General features: G+C 41.9%; 1 protein-coding gene across 2 annotated transcripts in view; it reads left to right on the top strand.

The window, feature by feature from the left end:
• LOC101477967 (ERC protein 2) overlaps positions 1–25,686 on the top strand; it is a 165,591-nt gene that overhangs the window by 125,159 nt on the left and 14,746 nt on the right. Inside the window, exon 17 of one of the 2 annotated variants that reach the window (XM_076878162.1) lies at positions 4,168–4,232. The exons of the other annotated variant lie outside the window; for it this stretch is intronic. Coding sequence (XP_076734277.1) covers positions 4,168–4,194 — 27 coding nt within the window. The 3' untranslated portion in view covers positions 4,195–4,232. The remainder of the gene's footprint in view (positions 1–4,167; positions 4,233–25,686) is intronic. 2 annotated transcript variants of the gene reach the window in all.

Here is a 25,686-nt window from a genome sequence, read left to right on the forward strand (position 1 = left end):
ATTTTAAAAGCAATTTAAATTTCATATTTGTCATTTCACCACGAGTCAGTTGTGGTTAGAACTGACAGCATGAAATTTCCCTTTTCTTTTTCCCTCAGTCTTTTCTCTCTCAATTCCATTTCTTCTTGCCAAAATTATTTATATCATTTAGAAAAATAGGCCTGAAGGGGACACATGAGTGTTTTTGATTGAAGGTATTTCTATGTGAGATTAGTTTATGTATCATTTATCTCTCAATCACGCTCACATCCAGCCTTGCCTGAGGACAGACTTAATTTGGTTGTTTGAACACCGTTAACGGATAACAAACTGATTCTGTTAGTAGCCCAAAGTTTATGTATATTTCCCTGAAAACAGTGTAAATGTGCATAAGCATGTGCTTGCCTGTAGGTATGCATTCGCAGACGCATGCAGAGGTGCACACCTGAGCCTTTGTTGATGTCATGTAAGCACACGAAACCACTAACAGGAGAGAGGAATCTTCAAAGAAAGACGGAGATGATGACTGCCACAGCACCGACTGATAAAACTTCTTGTATTCTGCATGTAATTTAAACTCATCACAGCTCTTTTCAGTCACTGATCGGGGGGGATTCCAAACTCTGAACATGTGTGCGCGTGGTAGATTGTGGGAGGGTTAAGATGAATACCTGGGGATTTCCACTGAGTCGAATTTTGTTTGTTCTATTCGATATGCATTATTGCATCTTTATATACTTTACATATTTCTCAAACCTCTTTCTAAAATGGAATCAACCATGCAGCGGGCATCCCCTGCATTCAGTAACTAAACACACACGCACGCTTCAAAGCACACAGCTGTATCCATGCATCACCCCACACATACCTGAGCAACATGTAAAGATTTCAATACATTTTTGCTGTTAGCGCCTGTGAATCTAAAATACATGCATACTTGCAGCGTTCAGTCTAAATCTATATCTGAAGAAAGTCTATAGGAATGCAGACTATGTTCCACTGAAACCACCTTGTAACCCCACAAGCACTACTTTAACACCTTGCTTGTGTTCTCTATGTTATGTTATATTTTAAATTTGCCTTGGTAAAATATTATCCCACTATTAAACCACATTGTTTCTTCGTATCACTTGCAGCCACAGTAGACTTTCTCCTGAACTGTGAACAGCAGGGGTTTCGTTTTTACTATCACACATTACTCCACGTCACTTTGTACTTATAAATATCTTTGCCTCAGTATGACTACCCGGTGCAGTTTTACTGCAACAGTGTTTATAGTGTTTGACATATGAAACAGTGCCTCTCTGCAAGTGATACTTCAACTTTTTCAAGTTGGACTGAAAACAGCTTGCAAAAAAAGTATTATTAGGGTTTCTGGGAAATCTTGTTAAGAATGTACAGAATAACAAAATAAGTCATAAATCTGTGGCGATTGGCTGGATTATGCTCACTGCTAAGGGTGAATTTTTATGTCTATACAAGAGAACTGCGATGGCTCTTCCTTTCTGTGCGGCGTTTGGGGGAAAACGAAAGCCGAAGATTAAAACGCAACGTGCAAGAATAAGAAAAGGAATGGGAAAATGTTCACAGAGAACAGATTAGACCTTGGATTAGAGAAAAGAAATTGTGAAATGTGTGATAGCAGTTTTCTCTGCGGTAACGATGAAAAATCATTCTCTGAAGTCTGGAAACTAGTTGTTGCCGTTTCCTTGGAAACGTCTGTTCTTGCGAGCTTTGCTATTCAAACACACTTTAATGGTTTCGCAAAGTCTGACGTCAAACAGATCACCGCGTTGTGTAAACTTTGTAAAAACTCACTTTAAACTAAAAGTGGCAGCATGTCGGGCCGGTCGCAGCCCACGAGACAAAAGGACGCAGTGGAATGGGAGAAATGTCTGTGTCTGAAATTCAGATGCTAACTCCTGGCCTCGGTCATGACTCAAGGAAAATAACAGACGCCCTCGGTTTTCAGTGTCGTGACAGGTCAGGGCACTAGCAGAAGGAAATCGCGGGCGCATTTTATATTTTGAAAGATATTTCCAGTTTTGAAGATGCTGACGTTACTTAGATCCTGATTTTACTTCGATGCTGATAACGATTTAGCCAGCGTGGAGACCGTCCAGCTGCAGATGTTTTACAGAGTTCATTTCCCTGTTTATATGTTATTTGTTATTGTTGCACATCTGCTCCAAGTGTTTTCTCTTTACCATGTTTGAAAAAGGGTGAAGGATAATAGCCTTGTTAGGGTTCTTTCCTTTTCTTTTTTATAACTTTAATTGAAAAAAAAATGCTAGTTTTTTGCCCTGGTTGCATTGCCACAAAAGAGAAACATGAACGTGTCAGTCAACACTACATCTTCACCTTCCTGTTCTGCATTTAGGATTTTTTGGTACCCTTGTGTCAAACACACAGTTTAAAATGACCAGCAGACCCTGTTGACAGAGGTCAGATATGCCACCTCATTGTTTTTTCCTCATTTCTGATCTTTGACCTTATGGGAAACTTCAGCAATTAACTTGACTTCCCTGAGGTCATAGTGTTTATCTCCAAACACTGGTCTTCACGTTTCTTTTGCCTCCTTGCAGTTTAACTGACATGTTTAGTTACGCTTTTCCCCCCAAAAAACATGTTGTTCTGTCTGTCTGTCTCACCTCTAGTTGATATTGTTTTGCCTCTGCTCGTGATTTATCCACTCCACCAATTTCTGTCTTTTCCTTCTTTAACATCTAGTGACATCTCTCTTTCTCCATTTCCTTACTGTCCCTTCTTTTCCTCCGTCATTCCCATTTCAGTTATAATAAACAAGTGTGGCTAGGTCAGTGGTTCAGTCCGTTGCCGGGTCCAGGAACACCACTTGAAGGATGATTGATGATGATAATGATAATGATGATGAAGAGGCTCTCCATGCTCACCCTAGAGACCACAATGCTTTTCCAAGATACAGCTAGTGCCATGAATAACATACCAGTGACCACACATGCACTTTTTTTTTTGCAATGCGTTTGCATTTGCACGTGCTCACACACACGCACACATACGCGCTGCAAATTTAAGACGCGTGAGCACACATCCATGCGCTGGCATGTTGGATACACAAACACGAGAATACACTTTCAAGTTTTCCAAGGCGCCAAAACCACATCTCATTCAAATCTCATTGCCACAGTTATCAGGTTCAAACCAATCCTCTAACTGTACTCCCAGGCCCCTGCTTAATTAGTAATGGAGTTAGTGAGAGGACAAGTGAAAAATACTCTGAGGTGACATGCACAGGATGTGGATTTAGCACCCTGGGTTTGTGTCTCAGCATGGAGTCTGTGCAGTTTGACGGGCATGTTGCGTTCATGTTGCTCTCATTTAGGCATGCCAGCACCGCTGCCAGATGCTTGGCAATAGCCTCGGAAGGAAATAGAAAGCAGCCATAAAGTGTTTATCAGAGACAGAATTATACAACCTTTTCTTTTAGATTGTTGTTCTTTATTCTAAGTCCTAACATGCTGGCTGCTTCAACTTTATGAGAAGTAGCACATGGTATTTGGCCTGTTTGTGTGTCTGTGTGTGTGTGTTTAACCTGGCAGAATGAGTGGTTATAGGTCTGGCTCTGTTTACGGGGCCTGTCACAGCCATTCACTGCACGTTAGCTTTTAGCACGTAGCATGTTCCATTGAAAGGCCATTATATCTATAGCTTAGCTGCTGAGATGTAGCCTACTGAGTTTACCGAGCTTGTCACAACTACTCAGTTCAACCAAAGCCACCGTGGAGTACAGCCAAGATTTTTTTTTTGCTGGAGTGTCACATTAGCATAGACTCTGCTTTACTGAAGCCTATTTTAGCATTGTGCAGGCAAGGGTTTGGCTATAGTGAGCTGCCAGGTCATGCTAACTATCATATTGTAAGTGTCTAAGTGAATTAGCCTTCTGGTTAGCAGGGCTCTTGTCTGCACAGTTTCAGTCTAAAGGAAACACCTTATGTGTTTAGTTATTGGTTTCTAACAATCACACTGAGGAATGGTGATATCATGCACAGCTTTTCTGAATGAGAGCATGAGCAGGATTGTTTGGATTTAAAGTCATCGGGGTTTAAGGCTGGACAGAGAAGTTAGTTAATGAGACTCAACCCAATAAACCAGAATTTGCGCAATGAAATGATAAGAATGATGATGCATGTTTTTACTGTTCACTCACAGGATGATGAAGAGGGAATATGGGCATGATGACCACCAACATGACCACCCACATCTGTTTCTTCACAGTGAGTTTCCACACAGCTGTTGTTACACCTTAGGCTAGTTTTGAAGTTAACATTAGCCCTTGCCAGAGTGTCATACTGTACATGTGTTCCAAATACTTTAATGATCGTATACACAATGCACTTCTTCAGTAGGCTGAGTAACCATTAGACAGGAACACTGATGATACCACAATAACCACAGCATTACCCAACTCTGACACAGGAGAGTGGAATAGAGCCGACTTTTCCATTGCTCGGGGAAGTTTCATTCAGTTTTATGTATATGTTTAGAGTTTTTAGGCTGCTTTTCAGAGAAGTGTTCATATGCTGATTGTGCTGAGTGTGGCGCATGCACTCTGGGCTCTATAGGAAACTGTGTGTTATTGGACCTATATACACCCAGCAGCCTAAAGCGAACATACCAGGGCCCATAGGTGATAAAAACGACACAGTGAGAAAAACCAGAGATGGATGAGTCTGTCTCTCCGCACCCCACTTTTTCAGTCACAGTAAAGTTTTACCGCACTACTCCACCCTATTGTGTGCCAGTGTGTGGGGTAGATAATTATAATACAACACAGAACAGCCATGAAAGGGTTTTTTTCAAGGCTGAAAGCTAAAAAAGCATAAAATGAAGAATGTCAAGTCATAAAGCATAATTCCTGTTTGGGGAGTTTTATATCGAAGCCCCCCCCCCCCCCCCATGGGCTTAGGGTCCCTTTGAACACAGACGTGCAGCAAGAGGTCTGTGCAGGGAGGTAATGGTTTGCTTCGAGCTAATACGTGTGTGTGTGTGTGGTGTAAAAGAGACATATAAATGTACATATGAGGGACAACAAAGGTAGGGAAAGCGAGATGAAAAAAGCAAAAGGGCCCTTATGTATTTATGTGGGAATGGGAGCGAAAACCAGGCTGCATAGTGTACTCATAGTTTCCAGTGCATCTCATTCCTTTCCCCCAGTAATCCACAGGTGGACCATCACAAGCAGACTCTGCCTCTAACCTCAACAACTTAGAAGTTGTGCACTTTGCCCCAGCACTGCTTTTGGGATTAAGAGTCCTATAGCATGAGCAAATGGTTTGCCTTTCTGCAGTGCAAAGCGTTTGAGTCTTCAGCCACGTTGTTTGTGTGCGCATTCGCAAGTGCTCGTGTGTGTGTGCATGTATGTGTGTTGAAGTGAGTGTTGGGGAGCTATACAGTGGCGGAGCAGCCCACATAGCCTATAATCCAGTCCATGTGTGCTGAGAATGCAGCAGTGTCAGGATTCACCGTAATGAAACAGACCACACTGCCCCCTTTCTCCCTCTCTTTCCATCTCTCCATCTTTTTTCCATCTCTCCTGCTCTCTCCACCTTTCTTAGGGTTTAACTTTGCCCTGCTCTAACACATTTTCCTTAAGGTAAATCTGGAATTGGACCCATGATTAGCCTACTGCTTTAGTATCTCCAATCAGATATCATGATCTTCTGCGTATACTTGTGTATTAGTTCTTCTTATCCTAATCTAATAGAATAAGCCAGGCACATTAGCCTTTGGTGCAGAGTGGTGTTGTGGCTAGCGATATCAGTGCTGCTCATCTATCCACTGCTGTTATTCTGGCAGTGCAAAGCACGAGCGCAGCTAACGTGTATTAGCCATCCTCTATGGGAGAACAGATGGGAGCTATTCAGTGGTATGTAGCTACAGCGCAATAAGGCCAGACCTAATCCCCATATCCTGTCCCTGAGTGAGCCCTCCCTAATATGAGCAAACAGAGATGACAGCACCGATAGACAAATAGCCAGGGATCTGTGTGTCTGGGCGCTTGTGTGCATGCTAGATTTTATTGGTGTTTCTTATGGATAACCTTGGGTCCCGGTGCTAGGCTGCATTCCACAAGAACCTAAGTGCTGAGTTTGAGTTGGCAACTTTGAGTTCTAAACATCCAGGTGTGGATTTGTATTGGTTAGCCATGGTTCTGTCTTACAGACTCTGATTGGCTCATTGAGGCTGTGTATGTCCTGCTGTTGATTACAGAGGTTTTGTTTACCCGCTGGCCTCCTAGACCCCACCTCTAATGAAATAAGAATGTCCTTTTGGAGTGAGAGCAGAAGAGAAGGGGGTCAGAGGAAAAAGTGAGGGAGAACATGAGGCCAAAAGAGTGAAGCACAGTGTGGGGGGTTTCTGGAAACATTATGCTTTTATCCCACCATGAAGCTATTTGTACTGAATAAAGCAAAAAGAAGCTCAGAGGCTTTCCGAGTGAGGACAGAAATGTGTTTGTGTACATGTATGTATTTGTGTTTGCTCACATGCATGTGTGTGCACGCACTTTGTTCAGGTTAAAACAAGTCAAGAAGATGGCTTTCATTTGCCCACTCTTTGTTCGCAGAGGATACAGTGTTTGTATGGCAACATTGTGTATGTTTGCGAGCATCCCAAGAGTGTCTATGTGCAGCGGTGGATTGCTAACCTGTTGATCATTGGCAAATTAAAAGTACATCTCAGAGCACGAGGGAGAACAAAGACAAGAGAAAAAAGCCCAAAATCCAAACTGTTTAAACCTGGAAGTATTTTTCTCTTTGTTGGTTTGTTTGTTTTTTGGATCCAGCCAATCTAGGATCATTAGGAAATGACACATGGTCGTGGTTAGCTAGCAAGTCAAGATGAAGTTTAGAAGAATGCACAACATAAACGACATTGTCAGAAACATCACAGTCCTCTTAATCCTCTGTCAGCCTATTGAATGGATTTTACTTAACAAATGGAGTGGACATGGAAATAATTAAAGGGCAGAGTGGAGCTGAAATCCAAGCCAGATTAAAGCACAGCAGCTTTGGGGGCCATGTGAGCAGGTAAAAGTTTCATCTCCTCATCTTCCTCCTGTGCACTGCAGGCCAGAGCTTACTATATCTTAGTCCAGCATAAAAGGACTGATAATTGTTTAGCTCTACTCTAACTCCGTGTGCGAGCCACATTCCCCATCCATACAGTTGTATCCCTTTAGGCACTTTCTGTATTACATACACACTCACACTTGCATCGGGAGTATTTTGGGCTTCAGTATCTTGCCTGAGGACACTTTGACAGACACACTGGAGAAGCTATGGATCAAACCACTTCTTCTACTGAGGGTCTCTCGGTTCATGTTTTGCCTTGACAAACATAGCTGATATGTTAGCGTCCAATTTCGTTAAGAAATAAATACAAAGCTGAATCCTAATCTTAACGAACTGTAACCTTGAACAAAGTTTGAGTTTTTTTGCTTTTTATATAGTGAAAGTGGATAGGGGGCCTTTTATGTCCCCAGAAGGAGGAATTCGCATTTAAAATGTCAGCAGAATACAGTATGTAGTAATATATGAAGTACTCCTGATATGCACACTCACTCACCCTCAGAGTGGCAGAGCTGGCCAGAGCTTTCTGTCTGTAGTTTTGAGTCATAACCAGAAGACTGGGAGTGATGCTTTCTAGAGATTACTCCCCTTGAAGGTGTTGATCTCTTTAAACATACATAGATTTTAACTGGGATCTGTTCTGTTAAACATAAACACCAGATATCTCAGCCCATTGCATACTTTTAAGAGATAAAATCTCTTTTATCCTCTGTTTATGGCCATCAAACAAAGTTGCCCTGTTTCTTCTAGACATCACTATTCTGTGTTTTTTCTTCTTTTCTTGCAACAGCCTGCTGATTATAAATGAGCTCCAGGTATAAAATAAATATAAAGTTGTATGTGCATATCCATGAAATTGAGCTTTCACAGACCATAAGTGCTGTGCACCATAGAGATGGCTTCTGTAAATGCAGTTTTACAGCCCATAATCACAGCTGTCTTTATCTTCATAACAGACCTGAGACCAAAAGTTCCTAAGTAGTTGTAAAAGAAACTAACATCATATAAAAATATAATGTGATAATTTCAGTCTCACGTTGTTTATAGATTTCTAACTGTAAACAAAATAGCAACCTTAACTAGCTTATCACTACATCATTTAAACTCCCCAGCTAATTCAACAGGCTCCTCTTTTCAACTGCTCAGAAACGCAGGTTTCTAATCTGGCAGTCACCTGGCACATCGCAGAAACACATCACATGTAAACATGGTCAAGACGACTTGCTGAAGTTCAAACTGGGGGAGAAAGGTGATTTTCGTGACTCTGAATGTGGCACGATTGTTGGTGCCAGACAGACTGGCCTGAGAATTTCAGAAATCCCGGCAGATCAGAAACTATTCTACTGGGATTTCCCCACATTTTCTGTAGGGTTTACAAAGGATAGTTTGAAAACGAGAAAATATCCAGTTAGCAGCAGTTCTCAGGGCGAAAATGCCTCGTTGGTGCCAGAGGTCAGAGCAGAATAGCCAGACTGCTTGGAGCTGTTAGGAAGGCAACAGTAACTTAAATAACCACTCATTAGAACCAAGGTATGCAGAAGAGCATCTCTGAACACACAGCACAAAGAGTCTTGAAGCAGATGGGCTACAGCAGCTACACCAGATGCACTCTTGCAAGCTAAAAGCATGAAACTAAGGCTACAGTTCACAAAGGCTCATCGAAACTGGACGACAGAAGGTTGTTGCCAGGTCTGATGAGTTTCTACTGCAGAACTAAAAGAACATATAGACAGAATCCATTGCCAGCCTCAACGGTATCAACCTTAGTACCGATTGAGCATTGTTTAAATGAGTATTGTTGTTGCCCATGTTCACTGATTTTCCCATCTACTGATGGCTGCTATCAGTGGATAATGATAATGCATCACTCCACAAAGCTCAGAGATTTTAAATTTAGTTTCTTGAACATGACAATGAGTTCGCTGTACTCGAATGGCCCCTACAGTCACCATATGCCAGTCCAACAGAGCACCTCTGAGATGTAGTGGAATGAGAAACTTGCATCCTGGATGTGCAGCTGACGATTCTGCAGTAACTGCAGAATGTTTCCAGCACTTTGTTGAATCGATGCCACGAAGAATTAAAGCAGTTTTGAAGGTTTGCTGGTACCAGCTGGGGATCCAACCCAAAACCAACAAGGTGTACCTGGTAAAGGGAATAATGTAAGTAGCTTCCAGTGAAAAATGAGGCCAGCAGCTGACACAGCCCTGCCACTATTTCCTGCACCGTGTGCCAGGTTAGAACTAGCAAACAACTATCACCCCACGCATTCATTATTACAAGCTGACAAACTGCCTGAAGAAATATCATCTCCTTTATATCAACATGAGTCAGTAAATGTTCATTAATGAATACACTGGATTTTCTAAACAGTCAGTCGGCTCGAGGCGGCGCTTTATAAATCATACCCTTAATTTATGTGTGAAAATAAAATATTGTTGAAGCAATTATAGTTTGGGTGGTGCCACTAGAGTCTCGTCAGAAACAGAAACTACACTGGGTCATTGAACTCAAGTACCATGTTGTTTGTTGTGTTTCTTATAGGAAGTCGTTTCCTATAATTCCAATATTTTGTCTACCTTATTAAAGTTGTAGTCTACTAACCAGCAGCGTGTGCACAAAATCTGAATGTATTTGGGTAATGTTTGGGTTAATGATACGTCTTTGTTCAAAGCTGTGCTGCGCCATGTGTCTTTGGTAGTCAGTGAACCATGGCTTAGGGGTCAGTAGAGGCGTCTGACCGAGGCCATCCTTCAGCTAGCTGTCAGCATAATCAGTCTGTGAAGTCAAAGGTGGTTCCACCAGGTTGAGCAGGAGTGGAGGGAAGTCGATAGCTCAGCAACACCTGAGCACTGACATCTGAGTATGCTGTATGTAGTTCAATTAAAAAGAAAAAACAACAACAACTTGGTTATGTTCTAAACTTCTTTTGGCAGTGCGAGTTGCTGCTTCTCTTTGTGGCAACTTTTAAAAAATGTAGTTTATTTGTGTGGCAAATCTGAAGACCGTGTCTTGAAAAGGTTAAGAAGAAGCTAAACCCTACTCAGGGCCACATTTTTACTTAAGTTATACTGTAAAAATCGAACATACTTGCTTTTGAAATGCAAAACATTTCTTTAATGTAGGTGAAGAGCAGCGACAGGGATGCTTTGTCACTGTCGGTGTGTGAAGCTGTAGACAGATGTAACCCACAGACACTTTTGCAGCTGCAGCAGGTCTAGAAGGAGGAAATGTGGAAGAGAGAAAAGAAGGAAAGAATAAATAGTGAAGCAGACAAGTTTATTCGTGTGTGTGTGTGTGTGTGTGTGTGTGTGTGTGTGTGTGTGTGTGTGTGTGTGTGTGTGTGTGTGTGTGTGTGTGCTTTTTTTGAAGTTCTGTGAAGAAGAAGACAATTAAACACCTGATGTGGGGATCATAAGGTGGTTTGTCTTAGTAAGCTCCCTTTCCCCACCCGCAACACGCTCATTACACAGGCAGAGACATGGCCACATGTACAATGGCTCATGCAAACCTGCGTTTGCAGGAACGACTAATATTTGGCTTTTTAAATTCTGTAATTGCAAGTAAATCCCTATTCATCAGTGCTTATCCATGCAGTTAAAATGTACATGTGCGAGCAGCTTGTCAGAATCAATCTACAAAGCCCTGTGTGGCCCACCTCAGTAGCCCAGCCAAAATATGGAGATCTGAAGACTTTTCTGCTAATTGGTTGTATTAGACACACACCTTCCTTCACTAAGCCACACAACTGTCCTCTTGGGTATGAAAAGGGGTTTCTTACTCAAGCCACACAGTGCAGACCAAAATGTAATTCTTCTTTTGGCCACTGATGATGGGATGAATCAGAAACTTGTTGCATCATAGGATCATATGGGGCCCTAGGGGGCCCTAGTCATAACCTATTAGATGCTTATCATTTATACAGTCTTGTTGACGTACCAATTAAGTAAATATTTTCAGTGGTGCTCTCAACAGCTTTATAAGAAGCTCATTTTGTTGGGTTTTTTGTTTTCATCCTTGTCCTAATGATTTATCCAGCTAATACAGACGTATCACTAGTATTCAGAAGTGGCCTTCTCCTGATTGGATGGACATTTCACTGGTATTGAATAATATTGTTACTTTCTTATATTACTGACAAAACATTTACAGTTTGCAGACTGAGTGAGAATGTAAGCTGGAATACTGAACTCCCTCATCTTCCCCTCTCTGTCTGAACATGCCAGGTATGATTCAGTCTGTAAGCTCTTCTTCTCTGTACAAGTTAGCCCACAGTCATAAATCAGTCCACCTTGAACTGTCGCTGTTTTTCACCTTTGTCTTCCTCCTTTTTCTTCTCTCGGTTTTATGCTTCATTATTTATTATCGCTGTCACTTGTCAAGTCAAGTCAAGTTTATTTATAAAGCACATTTAAAAACAACCAAGGCTGACCAAAGTGCTGTACAATAAAATACAAATATAAAATACAATAAAACACAAGTACATAAAACACCTCACTGATAAAACAATAAGTTCTTCTTCAAATGGATTTGCTCAAGACACATTCACCTTTTAAATTTCCTTTAGATCTAGAATATTGGAAATACATATTTAAATACTGCGTCGCAGGAGTGGTATATCGGCACAAACTGGGAACGATATTGATTAACTGAATAGGTTTTAACTGTGCAGCAAGTTTTGTGTGTAAACGAGAGTTCAAGAACGAGGGAAAAAAGAGAGTGAGAGATCCTGGCAGGATTAAAAGGGTATTTTCAGCTCATTGTGATGGCAGCACACAAAATCCTTTCCCTCAGGAGAAACTTGCACCTGGGGAGGCACTTTGAGCATCCGTGGGTTTGTGCGTGTGCGTGCCTGTGTATGAGACATACAGAAAAGTAACTGTGCATAAGGTACCTCAAAGGTGAGATCCTGTGTTCAAGCTGGATTACACCCCAAAGAGAAAGTGTGAACGTGCACAAAGAAGCACTGATAGAGGGGAGGCACTGGGATTTGCAAACAGAAAAAAATGGGAATCACACTCTTTTCCTTTTAAACCAGTTATTTTCTTCAGACTTCCTATGCTCTCCTGAGTTCCCTGTCTTTAACAGACACACAAAGACACATGCAGCCACACTAAAAGCTCTAAAAATACCACAGAGCCTCAGGTCTAGGGTAAGGCCTCTGTTTCCCAAACTGTGTTTTTAACATATAGACCCAGCCCTAGGCTGCCAATCATAGATGTGGCTGCTGCTCCGAGGCAGAGGGCTATATTCAGAGGCAGCATGTGGTGGGGGGTTGCCACAAAATAGGGGGATTCACACCTGCTGACTTTACTATATATGGCTACTTAAGGATGTAACACCCTGAAACATAGCACGTTGGATACCTCAGCTCAAGTACTGCTGCAAGATCTTGCACACGCATGTATGCAGAAATAGATACATTTAAATTGCCTAATAGAAAGCAAACAGTTATGATCAAGATTGACACCCATGGAAACCACGTGGCTGAGAAAAAACACTAAATGTATTTTAATAAGTAATAGAAGAAGGAATTTCACTATTTTCTTTCCCTGTTGTAGACGTGCCAGAGCTGCTATCAGACACCCCTTGTAGAATTGAAGAGGAAAACTAACAGGAATTTACCTGTTTCCTCTCACTGAAAGTCAGGCTTCATATCTTGGGCTATCACTGAACTACTGTAATAACAACCTTTGCACTGCCACTCAACATTAGGGCTGACCACTAATTAGGCCGTCTATAGCTGCAGGCTGCATTTTATTTCTCACACTAGCTGAAAACATTTTCCCGAACATTGTCCTCATTTATTAAATAGATGAGCTGTGTTGATGTTTGTAACACTGCAGCATTTTTAATGATAATTAATTATTTTGCATGAAAAAAGAGGCACTGACACTTTATGTCAGCGACCTTTTCAACTCTGCATAATGTTTGTTGATCTTAAGCTTCAAATCCCAGAATGGCTCGCGGGTCTCTTGCTGCAGGGTACCTATGTGACACGGGGAGCAGAAAGAAAGCCCCTGAGTCTTAGGGCTACAGAATAAACTTCTCATTTGAGCCCCACAATGAAAAAACGTGTATAAACTCCTGGCTCAGATGCAAGTTAGTCCAACACAGATCAGCTTGTTGGGCTGTGTAGTGTGTTTTCAACCAGGTTATGTTTTTCAGTGAAACCCTAGAGTTGGATGTCAGAGTGGACGCTTTCTCTGTCACTAGATCGGCTCAGACAAGCAGATTAATGCTCTCTGTGTCCCTCACAGCTTACTGTATGTCACTGCTATTATCCTTGACATCCAACCAGTGGGTCAGGATCCTTTCATGGGTGTCTTTCCCATACATGTACGCACTTACACCCACATGCACACGTACATATAACTTACACATGTGCAACTGAACTTACTCTCCCTCTGGTTCCCTCTCTCTTATCTGGCCCTGTGGAAAAGCCACACTTGTACGATGACATTCAGCACAGGATTAAAGCCCATGTAAGACCCTCCTCAGTTTACACTGCCACTGCCAAGAAGGGATCTATACAACCACACACTCTCATGCAATCCTGTACACACTCTGGCTGAGACACAACTCCATGCGCGCACACACACACAGTTGAAGCGTAAGGGGAAAGCACAAACTGGTTTGTGTGCCTGTGGACTCATACATACTCAAATGCCTTCATGCGTTGTTGTTTAGCATGTTGTCCTCTTATTACTCCAGACCTATGGAGATGTCTCTGCTTACCAATTGCCATGCACATGCAGCGCATGCAGCAGTGCGAACACTCATGCGTCCATTTGCCTTGCCACCATCCTCATTGCTTTCATCTCTGAAACAAGGGTCTAAGCCTAGACACCCACCTCATTTGAGTCATGTGTGCACACACACACACAAACAGTCCCCTCTACCTACAGGCACAAACTCACATATATGTGGTACTGTTAGTACTCAGGGTAGATTGAACACAGACTCCCTCAGTTTTAGGAACGGTGAGGCTAGACGTGGTCAGGCCCTTAGTTAAGATGCTGTGCTTTGTATCTAGGTCACATTGTGTGTGACTTTTGTTTCTGCGCTTACCTCCAGGGTTTGTTGGTTAGGTCTGGAGTGGATTCTCACTGGAATGCATTCTGATTGGACTAGACAGCAATCCTTTTCTGATTGGTTGTTTGTCCCAAGGCTTCCATTTTGAGGGTTGCTTTGAATCAGTGCATCTCCGTCTCCTCCTCTTCTGTTCGCTGTGCTCTTTTCTTTCTACTCCTCTATATCTCGTAGATTGCCGCCAGCTGAGTGTTTGATGTGAATGTGTTTGACTGGCTAAAACAGAACCAGCAGTGGGCTCTTGATTCACCTTTGTGTGAAAATGTGTGTTTTTCTTTCACAATATACACAGAGAGTTGAGAAGAATGTCAACAGCTTCAGATCTGTGTGAGTCTTTGACTTTTCAGGCCCGATGGTTTAATTTGATTGATTTCATGAAAAATGGTAAATGGTCTGTATTTGTATAGCGCTTTACTAGTCCCTAAGGACCCCAAAGCGCTTTACGCAACCAGTCATCCACCCAGTCACGCACACATTCACACACTGCTGATGGCAGCTACATTGTAGCCACAGCCACCCTGGGCCGCACTGACAGAGGCGAGGCTGCCGGACACTGGCGCCTCTGTCAGTGCGGCCCACCCGTTGCCACCACCGGTAGGCAACGGGTGAAGTGTCTTGCCCAAGGACACAACAACCGAGACTGTCCAAGCCGGGGCTCAAACCGGCAACCTTCCGATTACAAGACAAACTCCCAACTCTTGAGCCACGATCGCCCCAAAAAATGAAAAAAAAGGACCCTGGATTGGGTGCGTGGATGAAAAAAGAGGACTGCTATTTTAGTGATACTATACTTTGGTGACGTGAGAAGACCTAAAATAGACAGTCAGCCCACTTTTTAAAAACCACTTATATCACCAGACTGTAATGCTAAATATGAACTGTACTCTAGCAGTTTGATAGAGGCAGAGAGATTTTTGTAGTCATTCTTTCTCAATCCAAGCACAGTAGAGCGTGGCAGGATAAAATATAAAACCATCATCAATAGGTACTATTGCACCTATGCTTTACTCTAATATCCTCTCCTGGAGTGACCTGCAGCAAGGCTTCAACTCTGCAGCCATGGGATTAGCTTCACTGGTGGGTGGTCCTCCTATTGCTGATCTTAGATCAGCATCACATTCTGTTCTTTACTCTCTCTAGGTGTTGGGATTATGGATCAGGTTAGGTTGCTGAAGTTGGACCATTTGATCGAACTAATGTTTAGGTTGATTTGGACACATTTATATGTTGCACTTGTCCCCTTATATGAGTAACCTTGAAAGCTCCTGGACTCAATCCCCACCCTTGCTGGGAGAAGCTGGCTGGGGAGGCTTCTGCTAGAGCTCTAGTATTACTGCTGAGTGCGAGCATTCAAAAGCCAGATCAAAACTGGCCATGCAAAATTTACTCGCTTGCTGTAGTGAACAGCAGGTGGGACAGGAAATAGTGTGTCAGCTAGCCAGCTAACATTAGCATACCAGACGCTTAAAATGATCCATATCAAACATTTTATTCACTCTGTACTTGTGCTCGCTACAAGGCATGCAGATGCCGCTAGTTTACACTCACCAAGCAGCTATGGAAACACAGAAAGGCCAAAATAAATACTCTGAAGATAGATGGATGTTAACTAGACTTGTTTTGCTGCTGTGGCTGTTTGCTGAGGTGGGATCGACCGCAAGAGGAAGTAATTGAAATGTTTGGCAATTGTTTTTGGTGCGACTGTGGCTTTAGTCAGCTAACAGGTATGCTTGGTGATATGTGGCAAGGTGTTCCTTACTGGATAAATTACAGGTTACCTAAAGGACAAAGAACAGCCTGTGATGTTTGTAAGGAGTGTGTGACGTTACTCAAACGAGTCACAACCATGTGCAGTCAGTAGTGTAAGATCATGACCATCAATCATTGGGTTTTTTCCCTCTTTCTTGGCTTCCAACCTTTCCCTCCATCCTTGAACTCATCACTCTTGAGCGGTTAAGCTAGTTGTAATGAGGACAGTGAATTGGCATTTCGCAGTTACGCACACACACACACACACACACACACACACACACACACACACACACACACACACACACACATAAAGAACCAGCACATGTTCTCCATAACAAAAAACCCACAAACAGACAGGTAGTGTGACAGAAACAGAGCTGTTGGAGGCCTGGTGCTCTCCCCGTCTGAAGGGATGGGAGCAGAGGACAATGTAAACACTCTGTCACACACATAAACAAAGCCCTGCTCAGATTTCACTGCACAGTTACAGAAAGCTCACCCTTTCTTTTATAGAGAAAGTATTTTTGTAATTTGTTTATGTGAGATTCCATGGACCTAATGGGAAAATGGCTTTTTCGGCATCACACCACACCTGAGTTCAATTTCACTAGCTTTCTCACAGACAGATCGTAAAGATGGCATGCCAGAATGGGTGCAATCTGTCTTTCTTTTCTGCATCTCAATTTAATTTCTCAGCCTTCCTCTCTCAGACACATTCTTTCTCTGTAACCCCCCCTCTAGCTCTCTGTTTCTCTCTTCTTCTCTTTCTGGTTTTGTCTCAATGAGCGATGCCTGTGCAGGCCAACTATTCAACAAAGAGCAGCAGGTGAATCACAGAAGTCAAAGAAATGATCTACATTATGTTTGAGAATCCTTTCATTAGAAGGATTTTGGCTGATTATGAAGCCTGAGTTTGAAGTTATTTTGATTAGTTGCATTCAAATGTGACACCGCACACTCTTAGCTGTATATCATAGCTCCTCATTCTAATCACAAAGCTTCTCTACTGGCATTAACAACATGTGTACACACACACACACATGCAGATGCACTATGTTTGGGTTATGCAAAACAAAAGCATAATTGGAAATAAAATCCAAGCATTCACTTAAGACAGTAATTTTAATATTTATTGTTTTATATTAATGTTGCTCCCCAACTGTCTAAGTTATCACACACCCACACACAAACTATACAAAAACATATGAATATGTTCACCCTTGGCCAGCTTTAACCACCCGCTGATTTAAAAAGATACCATGTGTTTAGCAGGACTGAAAACAACGGCCCAGCAGAACCTTCTGCATTGCAATGCAAAAGAACTGAAAGCAAGATACAAACATGTGTTTGCATTGCTTGCATTGTTTGCCTTCTAATTACATCGTTATTTCTCTGTGTAAAGTGCGTGCATGTCAGAGCTGTGTGCGTGTGCATGTTTTCCCCTGTAATGCCAGTCTTTGTGTCTGGAAGTGGTGTGTTTCACAGCAGGCATTCCATTCAGGCTAACCCAGTGTGCTTAGGTAATAACTAGGCTTAGCCATAATTTGTTTGTGTGTACGTTGTTGTACGCCATATATGTGTGTGTGTATCTGTGGGTGTTTCTGCTCATGTTCAAAGGAATAATTCCTTTTCATTTGACACATTCATACAAAAAGACAAGCCCGTCTATTTGAACTTGGAAACGAGCCATCCACAAATGAATGCCTTTCTGTTTCTGTTCTTCCAGCTTCCGTTGCTCCAGTCTTATTTCTTTCGTCCTGTTTAATTGGCAATTGGAACAACGTTGGCTGTTTAAACCTTTTTAAGCATGTCAGTGTGCTTTTTTATACCCTGGAAGATATCACAAAGAAAACAAGGCAACAACATGCTTGGCATTTTCATGTTGAGACTTCACCAATGGCAATCTCAGAATCACTGATTTAGGCACCCAGGTTTTCACATGTAACAGTTAAAGGCAGGAGTACTGTCAACTTGTAGGATGGGGATAACTTGTCAAAGCTAAATCGCTTCTCCTACTTCTGTGCTTTGCCCTGAGTGCAGCACTGAGTGGAGTGGCGCACCCACCAAATATCTCTGCAGCGAATAACCATCAGCTGTCAGTCTTTTCTTCATGTCCTGTTTGAAAAATAGCTCCAAAATGACAGTTAAGCTGGTGCCTTTCAACAACACCATTTCAATTTAGCTGTGAAACACTTTCTGGACGTCCTTGTCAAACTTCAAACAAGAGAAAGTTCGTGTTCAAGGATTGTTTTCTACTGTTTCTTAATTGATTATAACAAAAAACAAAATAACAAGAGAAAGAATGAATGGAAACTCAAACTTTCAAGCCCCTTTCTTATCATATTGAGCTAATTGTGTTCACACCGCACCAGCTCCATCCCCGGATCTACGATGGGATGAAAGTGTTTTGAAAGATGTAATAAGTTCACCAGGAAACAAATCAAAGAGAATTGGTTTGTACATAAATTGCTTAAAAGTGTTTATTTTCTCAAAAACAAAACACATGCATTTAATTTCTTAATTCCAAGAAACGATCTGACTAGACCTTTGCTGCACATGCAGACAGCATTAACTGCGATCTGTCAGCGGTCCAGTTTTTGCAGTGGCGTTGTGACCTGTTTTGACCAGAAAGCAGACTTTGGCGGTTTGCTGGGGATATGCTTAGCGTGCAGGAGATGAGAATTAGGTAAAATCAGGTTAACGTTACTTAATCTGACAACAATTTTTTATATAAATGTTTTCTGGGACTTTTCAACGAGTCCCACAAACAGTAACATTATCTCCTCAGTCACAGTTGGTTGTGGTTTCATCAAAATCCCACTGTTTTATTTCAAAAAGAAAGAAATGAAAAGGAAAATCAACATTGCTAGCTAAAAGGTTCTGAACAGATGGCCTACGTACATTCCTCCCTACGTACACAAACTAGTATTACCAAACCCCTTTTTTAATATGAATAAAGCTAGCCACACTTTAAAGCTATTTCTGCTTATTTTGCAGTGATCGCTCATTTTAGAAAGCAGCGCTACATCACATCCAGCACTTGATACAACTGCATGGTTTCCTTAAGCGCCTGGATGATGGTGCTGCCTACCTGCAGTTTAATGTAAAATGAAAAGGACCACAGCTTCTAGGTTTTAAAGCGCAGTTTCTGAAAAGGATCACAGTGGTAAACATCCCAGCTTTTCAAAATGGGTTTGGAGCAACATGTCTTCTGCTCTGTGGAAAGAAATGTCATAAATGTTCACTCCACTGACAAAGATTTTTCATTTTCTCAGTGCCACAGATTCAGAAATGCTTGTATAAAGAAAACTAGACTTTTTTAAATAATAATAAATAATAATAATAATAACACCTTAATTATAACACAGGTTTTGTGATTTGTGTATAAGAGAAATCTTAGGATTTCTTTACTTAATACTTAAGCCTCTTGTTTTAGTAAGTAATTCTTTGAGGTTATTTAATAGAAGAAAAATAATGCTGTTCTCATAAATATACATTAATTAGTACGTAGTTATGTCTCCCAAGAATTTAATGCATTCTTATAAACTTAGAATGAATCAATTAACTATGCATAAGATGAGGATTTGTGAAATGTTGCCCCACTATCTTGAATACAGTGGGTAAGATGTACACTGTCAGTCCACCTATCTGCATTTTATGTTTATTATTACTTCTAATTTAAAAATAAAACATACCTCTTTAGCTATATATGACCATTTAACATTTGTCATGTCCATTTTTATCATGTCTTTCTGCTCCTCCACCACGGCTCAGTCTCCTCTCTCGTGCCTCATTCCTCTTCACCTCAAGCCTCATCTCATAACCTGAAGTCAGGGCTCTAACACACAAACGTGTGCATAAGCATGCTTATTCATTCCCAATATTGTTGGAGTTCCTTGTTGTCAACAGATTAGACACTCCCGTCTCTAGACAGCTGACAATGATGACACCAACAAAAGCCGGTTATAAGCTAACATTTTGCCTACTAATCTATAATCCATAATTTTGTACATGTACAATGATAATAAGGAGCTATTCTATTCTATTCTATTTTTTAGGACGGAGTGTCCTTGAAATTATACTTTCCCATTGATAAACAGTTTGATTAGTTAATGCTTTTCCATCGGCTTGAGCAAAACCAAGCACAATTGACCAAAAGACAAAACACACAGCAAATATTTACATATGTGAGAATATACATATGCAGACAAAGAAACTTGAGTTGTTACGGTTTCAGTCAATTGCAGGAGACAACGTTAAACACACTGCTGTCTGTAATCATTATACTGATAGACGCTGTTCAGTGATCATGTAGAAGTAGTGGAGGAGGAACACATACACAAACCATTTACTGGAGATTATTTCCCCTCAGTAGCAAGGGTCAGCAAGTGCCAGTAATTACCAGATGAGCTGAGGGGTTGCCAGATCTGAGCTGTAACTGCCAGTTGGTGAGTCCATTCTACACACGCGCGCGCGCGCGCACACACACACACACACACACACACACACACACACACACACACACAAACCTGCCTACACCCACCCTGGGATCATAAGCCAGAGCTTTTATCAGTGATGTCAGTTGTTGTGTCAGCTCTGGCTCACTATCCTGCCACTTTATACACTCACGCATTATCATGTGATGCTCTGATGTCAGAGGGAAATAGTGCAGGCTCGCTGTTGTGTGTACTGTGTAAAGCAGCAATTAGTAAAGAATCTAAAATTTCAGTTCGGATGGGCTCAGGTCCATTTGTGTGTGCTGAGCCTTATGCTACAAAATAAGTGAGTCGATGTTTGGATGCCTGCATGCATGAGGTCTGCTTTTGTTGTGTGTGTCTGTGTGTGTGTCTCTGTGTGGGTGGGTGGAATGAGGCAACATACCGTGACTTTATCATGGCAAAGCAGAAACAGTATTAACAACTGGTGAAAGATGTTTTGTGGACATTTCTCGGATTCCCTTTTGGTGGAAAGAAGAATGAGGAGAGGGGAAAAGAGGGGAGAGATGAGAAGAAAAACAGGGGAGTCAAAGGAAGAATGAATAGCTGTAGATATTTCTGTGAGTTTAAATAGAGTTTAAATAGAGTTTAGAGTTGCTGTTCAGTGATCAGAATGAGCCGCTTTCATTTTTATCATCTCTTTGTGTCAGTTTAAATATCCAAACACAGCAAGTGTTGCTTGATTTCCTTTTTCTTTATGTCTAAAGTGCATGTTTGTGTGTGTGCGTGTGTGTGCGCGCGCGTGCGTGTGCGCGTGTGTGTATGTGTGTATGTGTGCGTGTGCGTGTGTGTGTGCATGTGTGTGTGTGCGCCTGTCTCTGCCTCTTGCTGTCTCTCCTTCTCCCCTTTCTCCCTCACATTCTTACGCACATATACAGATGTGGGATAGTTGTTTGCTTTTCTTGCCAAGCAAAAATGCTTTCTTGTCTTTGCGACCTGCTTTGGTGTTACCTGACGAGTAAGTGTGTATGTCTGTGTGTGCGTGGAGAGAGTGAACAAGTGCTAAACCCCGCTCCTCGCTTGAGTGCTGCTGCAAAGGCCCGGCTTGACAGAGAGGATTGAGAGTGTCATTCTTGGGATTAAGCATAATGACCCAGATTGACAGACAAGACAACATTGCACATTTACACAGACACATACGCACATACCCTCTAAACATTCACACAGAAATGTACACAGGTAATTATAGAGAGGCGTATCAAAGTGCTGGGATAAGCCCCAGTTTAAATGCGTGTGAGCAGGCCTCTACAGGAGGGGACCCAGGATTACTTTCACTCTATATTTCCTTTTTCCCCTCCCACGTCTCATTTTTATTGCCGGAATCTTTTGTCTGTTCTTTAACCCACATTTACTTTCTTTACTGTTAGGATATTGTGCTTTGCCTAAGCCTGGCTAAAGGTTGTGAGGTATAGTTGTTGGACAGATGCTCAGCTCAGGTTGAATCCCGTCCAGTTTGGTGTTAGCCTGTGGCCCAGTTTTCAAACTCATCCCAAACTGTTGGCAAACAGCAGAAACAATAAAAATGTTTTTAAAAAACGAGCTAACTTCTCTTGTGGTTGGTTTTGCACTGCAAATTAGTTTTTACCGTGTTCAGTATCTATATTCTGCTTTCACTGTGTGTTGTTCAAAGTGTTCTAATTTCTGATTCTCATAACTTTAAAAATGCTTTGGTGTCCTGTACGCATATCTGCACAAGTGTGTTTTACTCTGGCAGAACAGTTATATGAGAAATAATAAAAAATCTAAAATAAATAAACATGTCTTTACCGCATGCACACACACACACATAAACACAGAAATTATATCTTTCCTAAATAATTCCATCTTACGTTCTCGCAGCATTTAACTGTCTGCCTGGAATCATTTGTACCAAAGGACTTCAAACACCCTTTTCTTGTCAGAAGATCTTGTCCATTTTTAATCTATATTTTTCAAGTGGGACCTTACGACTGCTGTCCAATCAGATAGCGGCTGATAAGTGTGGCATGTAGCAGTTGGCTTGGCACATGTCGAGGCTCCCTGGCTTAGGTACAGGCTTGTTGGCACAGTTTGCACTTTAAGGCAGAACGTTTTGAAGAGGATGATCACCTTTCATCTTATCAGTTTGCACAGTGACACAGACTTCAAAGGGAGCTGGTCATTTTTTACTGGCACTGCCGTATGTGTATTTCTTTGCGCGTGTGAGCTATTGACACGTTCCCAGAAAGCTGTTCCAGGTTCTAGGACTGTGTTTAATGAAGGCAAGGGCATGGCTTCAAAGAGCTGCAATCCAATCTACATGTGTAGAAGTGCACACACGCACTCAGAACACACGCACACCTCTGCTCTCTGCAAGTAAGAAAAAGTCCGAGCGCAGTCTCTCAGCCCTGTCTCGTAATTTGGCAGCACACTTCTTAACCTTGACTGAGAGATGACTGAGATACAGATGGATATCCGAGAATGTGAAACTTGTATGAAAGGCACTGAATGTCAAAGAAAAAGAACAGAAAGATACAGCATTAAAATAATGCGCACATGTGAATATGTCTGGCTGAAGTGGCATGCAAATATTGAAGGCGACTTGCTAAATTGTGATGAAATTTCAGAACGAATTCTAAAGGCTAAATTACATTAACGTTAGACCTGCGGCGAACCTCATTCCACATAATATTGCTGTCATTTGTAACTTTCAGCCCATACTCTGTGGATAGCTGCTGACAGCTGTACAATTTCCAAATGGCAACTCTTCAGGATAAAAGATAAGATTCATAGCTTCGTTTTGAGATGTCGATAACTTTTTTCCAGCGGTTGTTTTTAGAGACTGGAACGTAAATGCTTCTAATAGTTCTACGATTCTTAAAGCACTGAAAAGATTTTTCTCTGTTTAGAAACATGAGATAGCACCAGGCGCAGGCTTGACCCTTACACCAATTCTTCATGCTTTAAAGTTTACGAGTGTGCATGTGTTTGGATGTGTGTGTGTGCATGAGTAAGTGTGCGTGTGTGTTTGAACACATGCATGACTGTGTCTCCGGTGCCTTTGAGGTGTGTTAAGGTGTGTTTCTCTCTTTGATGTTTGGCATTGGGTTTATAAAAGGGTTGGTTTTAAAGGCATGAATTTTGCATTGGTGTGTGTTTGTGTGTGTGTGTGTCAGCCAGCAGAGTGGATGTGGTTCACCTTGCACTGGCCACCTGTAAGCCATCGACAGAAATTAGTCTCTTTAGTCCTGATGGGATGCAGAGCAGAGGAGGAAGGGGCGGTGAGAATGTGGCAGCAGGGCTGTTGCTGGGGGTTTGAGGGGTGTGTGTGCTTGTGAGTGTGCGTATGTGTGGTAGTGGGTACTTGGGCGAACCATTTTTGAAACTGCATTTTCACTCTGCCATCGTGAGGCCGAGAGACCTGGAGACAAGGTATAGACCGTACAAAGGAACCATTTGTTTCTCATTTGTCTGTAGCAACTGTGTGCCTGTGTGTGCCTGTGTGTGCCTGTGTGTGCCTGTGTGTGCGCATGCACGTGTGTGGGTAGTACTTATTTAATGCCGGTATTTTGGCGGCATGCCCAACCTCGCCACAGTTCTGCTCTGACTCTACTAAACACGCACAACCTGGACTCATTATACTCAGTAAACAAATAAGTCATTAATACCAGCCTGCAGGCACCGCTCACACAAATAGAAACATATAGAACATGTACATAATTGTGCACACACCAGCAACTACGCCCATGCCCTCCATGTCCAAGGCTCCTATTGGCTGTGGGCTTTGAGACTAGCGAGACTAATGATGTGGTCCCTGTATTCCTGCTTCCTGTCCTTCGCTGGAGGACTTCCTGTAGCAGAGTCATGTGTTCCTGATTACAGTCCACATCTGAGAGCCCTGGAGCAGGACAGTTTTTCTCCGATACGTATACACTCACACACCTACATACAGATACACATACTCTAGATATAGAATAACCTGCGTGCGTGCCGTCAGATATGTGATATTGTTCAGCAGGAGCACTGAGAGATCGTGCATCTGTGTTTACTTCTCTTCTCTTTAGGTTTCTCTGTCTGCTTCTGGTTTTTCTGCCCTCCCTCAGTTTGTAGCCACACAGCAAAATCTCCAGTGTTAAATTAACACTGGAGAGTGTCTATATGGGTCCACACCTCTGAGTGTTAAATACAACACTGTTGAGTGTTAAATTAACACTTTTGACAGTGTTATATGTTTAAAAGTAACCTAGTCAGTTTTGAAGATTAACAATGGCTAACACTGAGCAGTGCTGATTTTCTAACACTGGAATATTTCTAACATTTTGAGTTATTTTCCAGTGTTAGAAAATCAGCACTGCTCAGTGTTAGCCATTGTTAATCTTCAAAACTGACTAGGTTACTTTTAAACATATAACACTGTCAAAAGTGTTAATTTAACACTCAACAGTGTTGTATTTAACACTCAGAGGTGTGGACCCATATAGACACTCTCCAGTGTTAATTTAACACTGGAGATTTTGCTGTGCAGGAGGCTGTTTGCTGTGATGAAGGGCTGTCTGGTGCTCCTGCACTTTACTCACTGCCCTGCAGCTCAGATTTGGCATTAGACCTCACAGCTGTGTGAGTGATCGGTGGGTTAGTTAGTTGTGTGTTTATCTGTGTGGGTGTAAACACAATAAACACAACACTGTAATTATCAAATCAATGCAAACTTTTTTCCATGTGAAAACACACACAGAAGCTTGTGTGTGTTTTATCCCCAAAATTGGACGACTACCATATTCCAACGACCCTTTAGGGCAAAACTACGCTACAGTTTGCTCGTACCTGAGCAGCCGATACCCGTGTCCATTCATTTAAATCAAAGTACAGCCATGGAAGATATTACACTACATCTCTGTACTTTTCAAAGACCTAAACTTATATGACAATGCAGTTACAGTGATTGTTACTGTCATTAACAATCTTGGTAACATTAATAAATCCGACTTTGAGTTTCCCTCCCACATTTGTCGGGGGGGGGGTCAGCACAATCTGCTGGCAGTTCACTCTATTGCTGGAGAACAGTTTCCAAAATTATACAGAGTCACGTAAAAGAATTGCTTCAACAATCCAACAGTCTGTTCATGTGTAATTAGTACTTTTGTCATTTGATTCTCAGAAAGGTTTTTTACTGTCTTCATGGACCACCTTGCTGTTTTATAGCGACAGTTGGGTGTAAAGTTGTCACTCCTCATATGTGGTCTTTAAAAAGTGTGTTTGTGTGTGTGCGTGTGTGTGTGCATGTGCGTGTGTGTGTGCAT

This window comes from Maylandia zebra, linkage group LG20, assembly GCF_041146795.1.
Source record: "Maylandia zebra isolate NMK-2024a linkage group LG20, Mzebra_GT3a, whole genome shotgun sequence".
Classification (NCBI taxonomy): domain Eukaryota; kingdom Metazoa; phylum Chordata; class Actinopteri; order Cichliformes; family Cichlidae; genus Maylandia; species Maylandia zebra.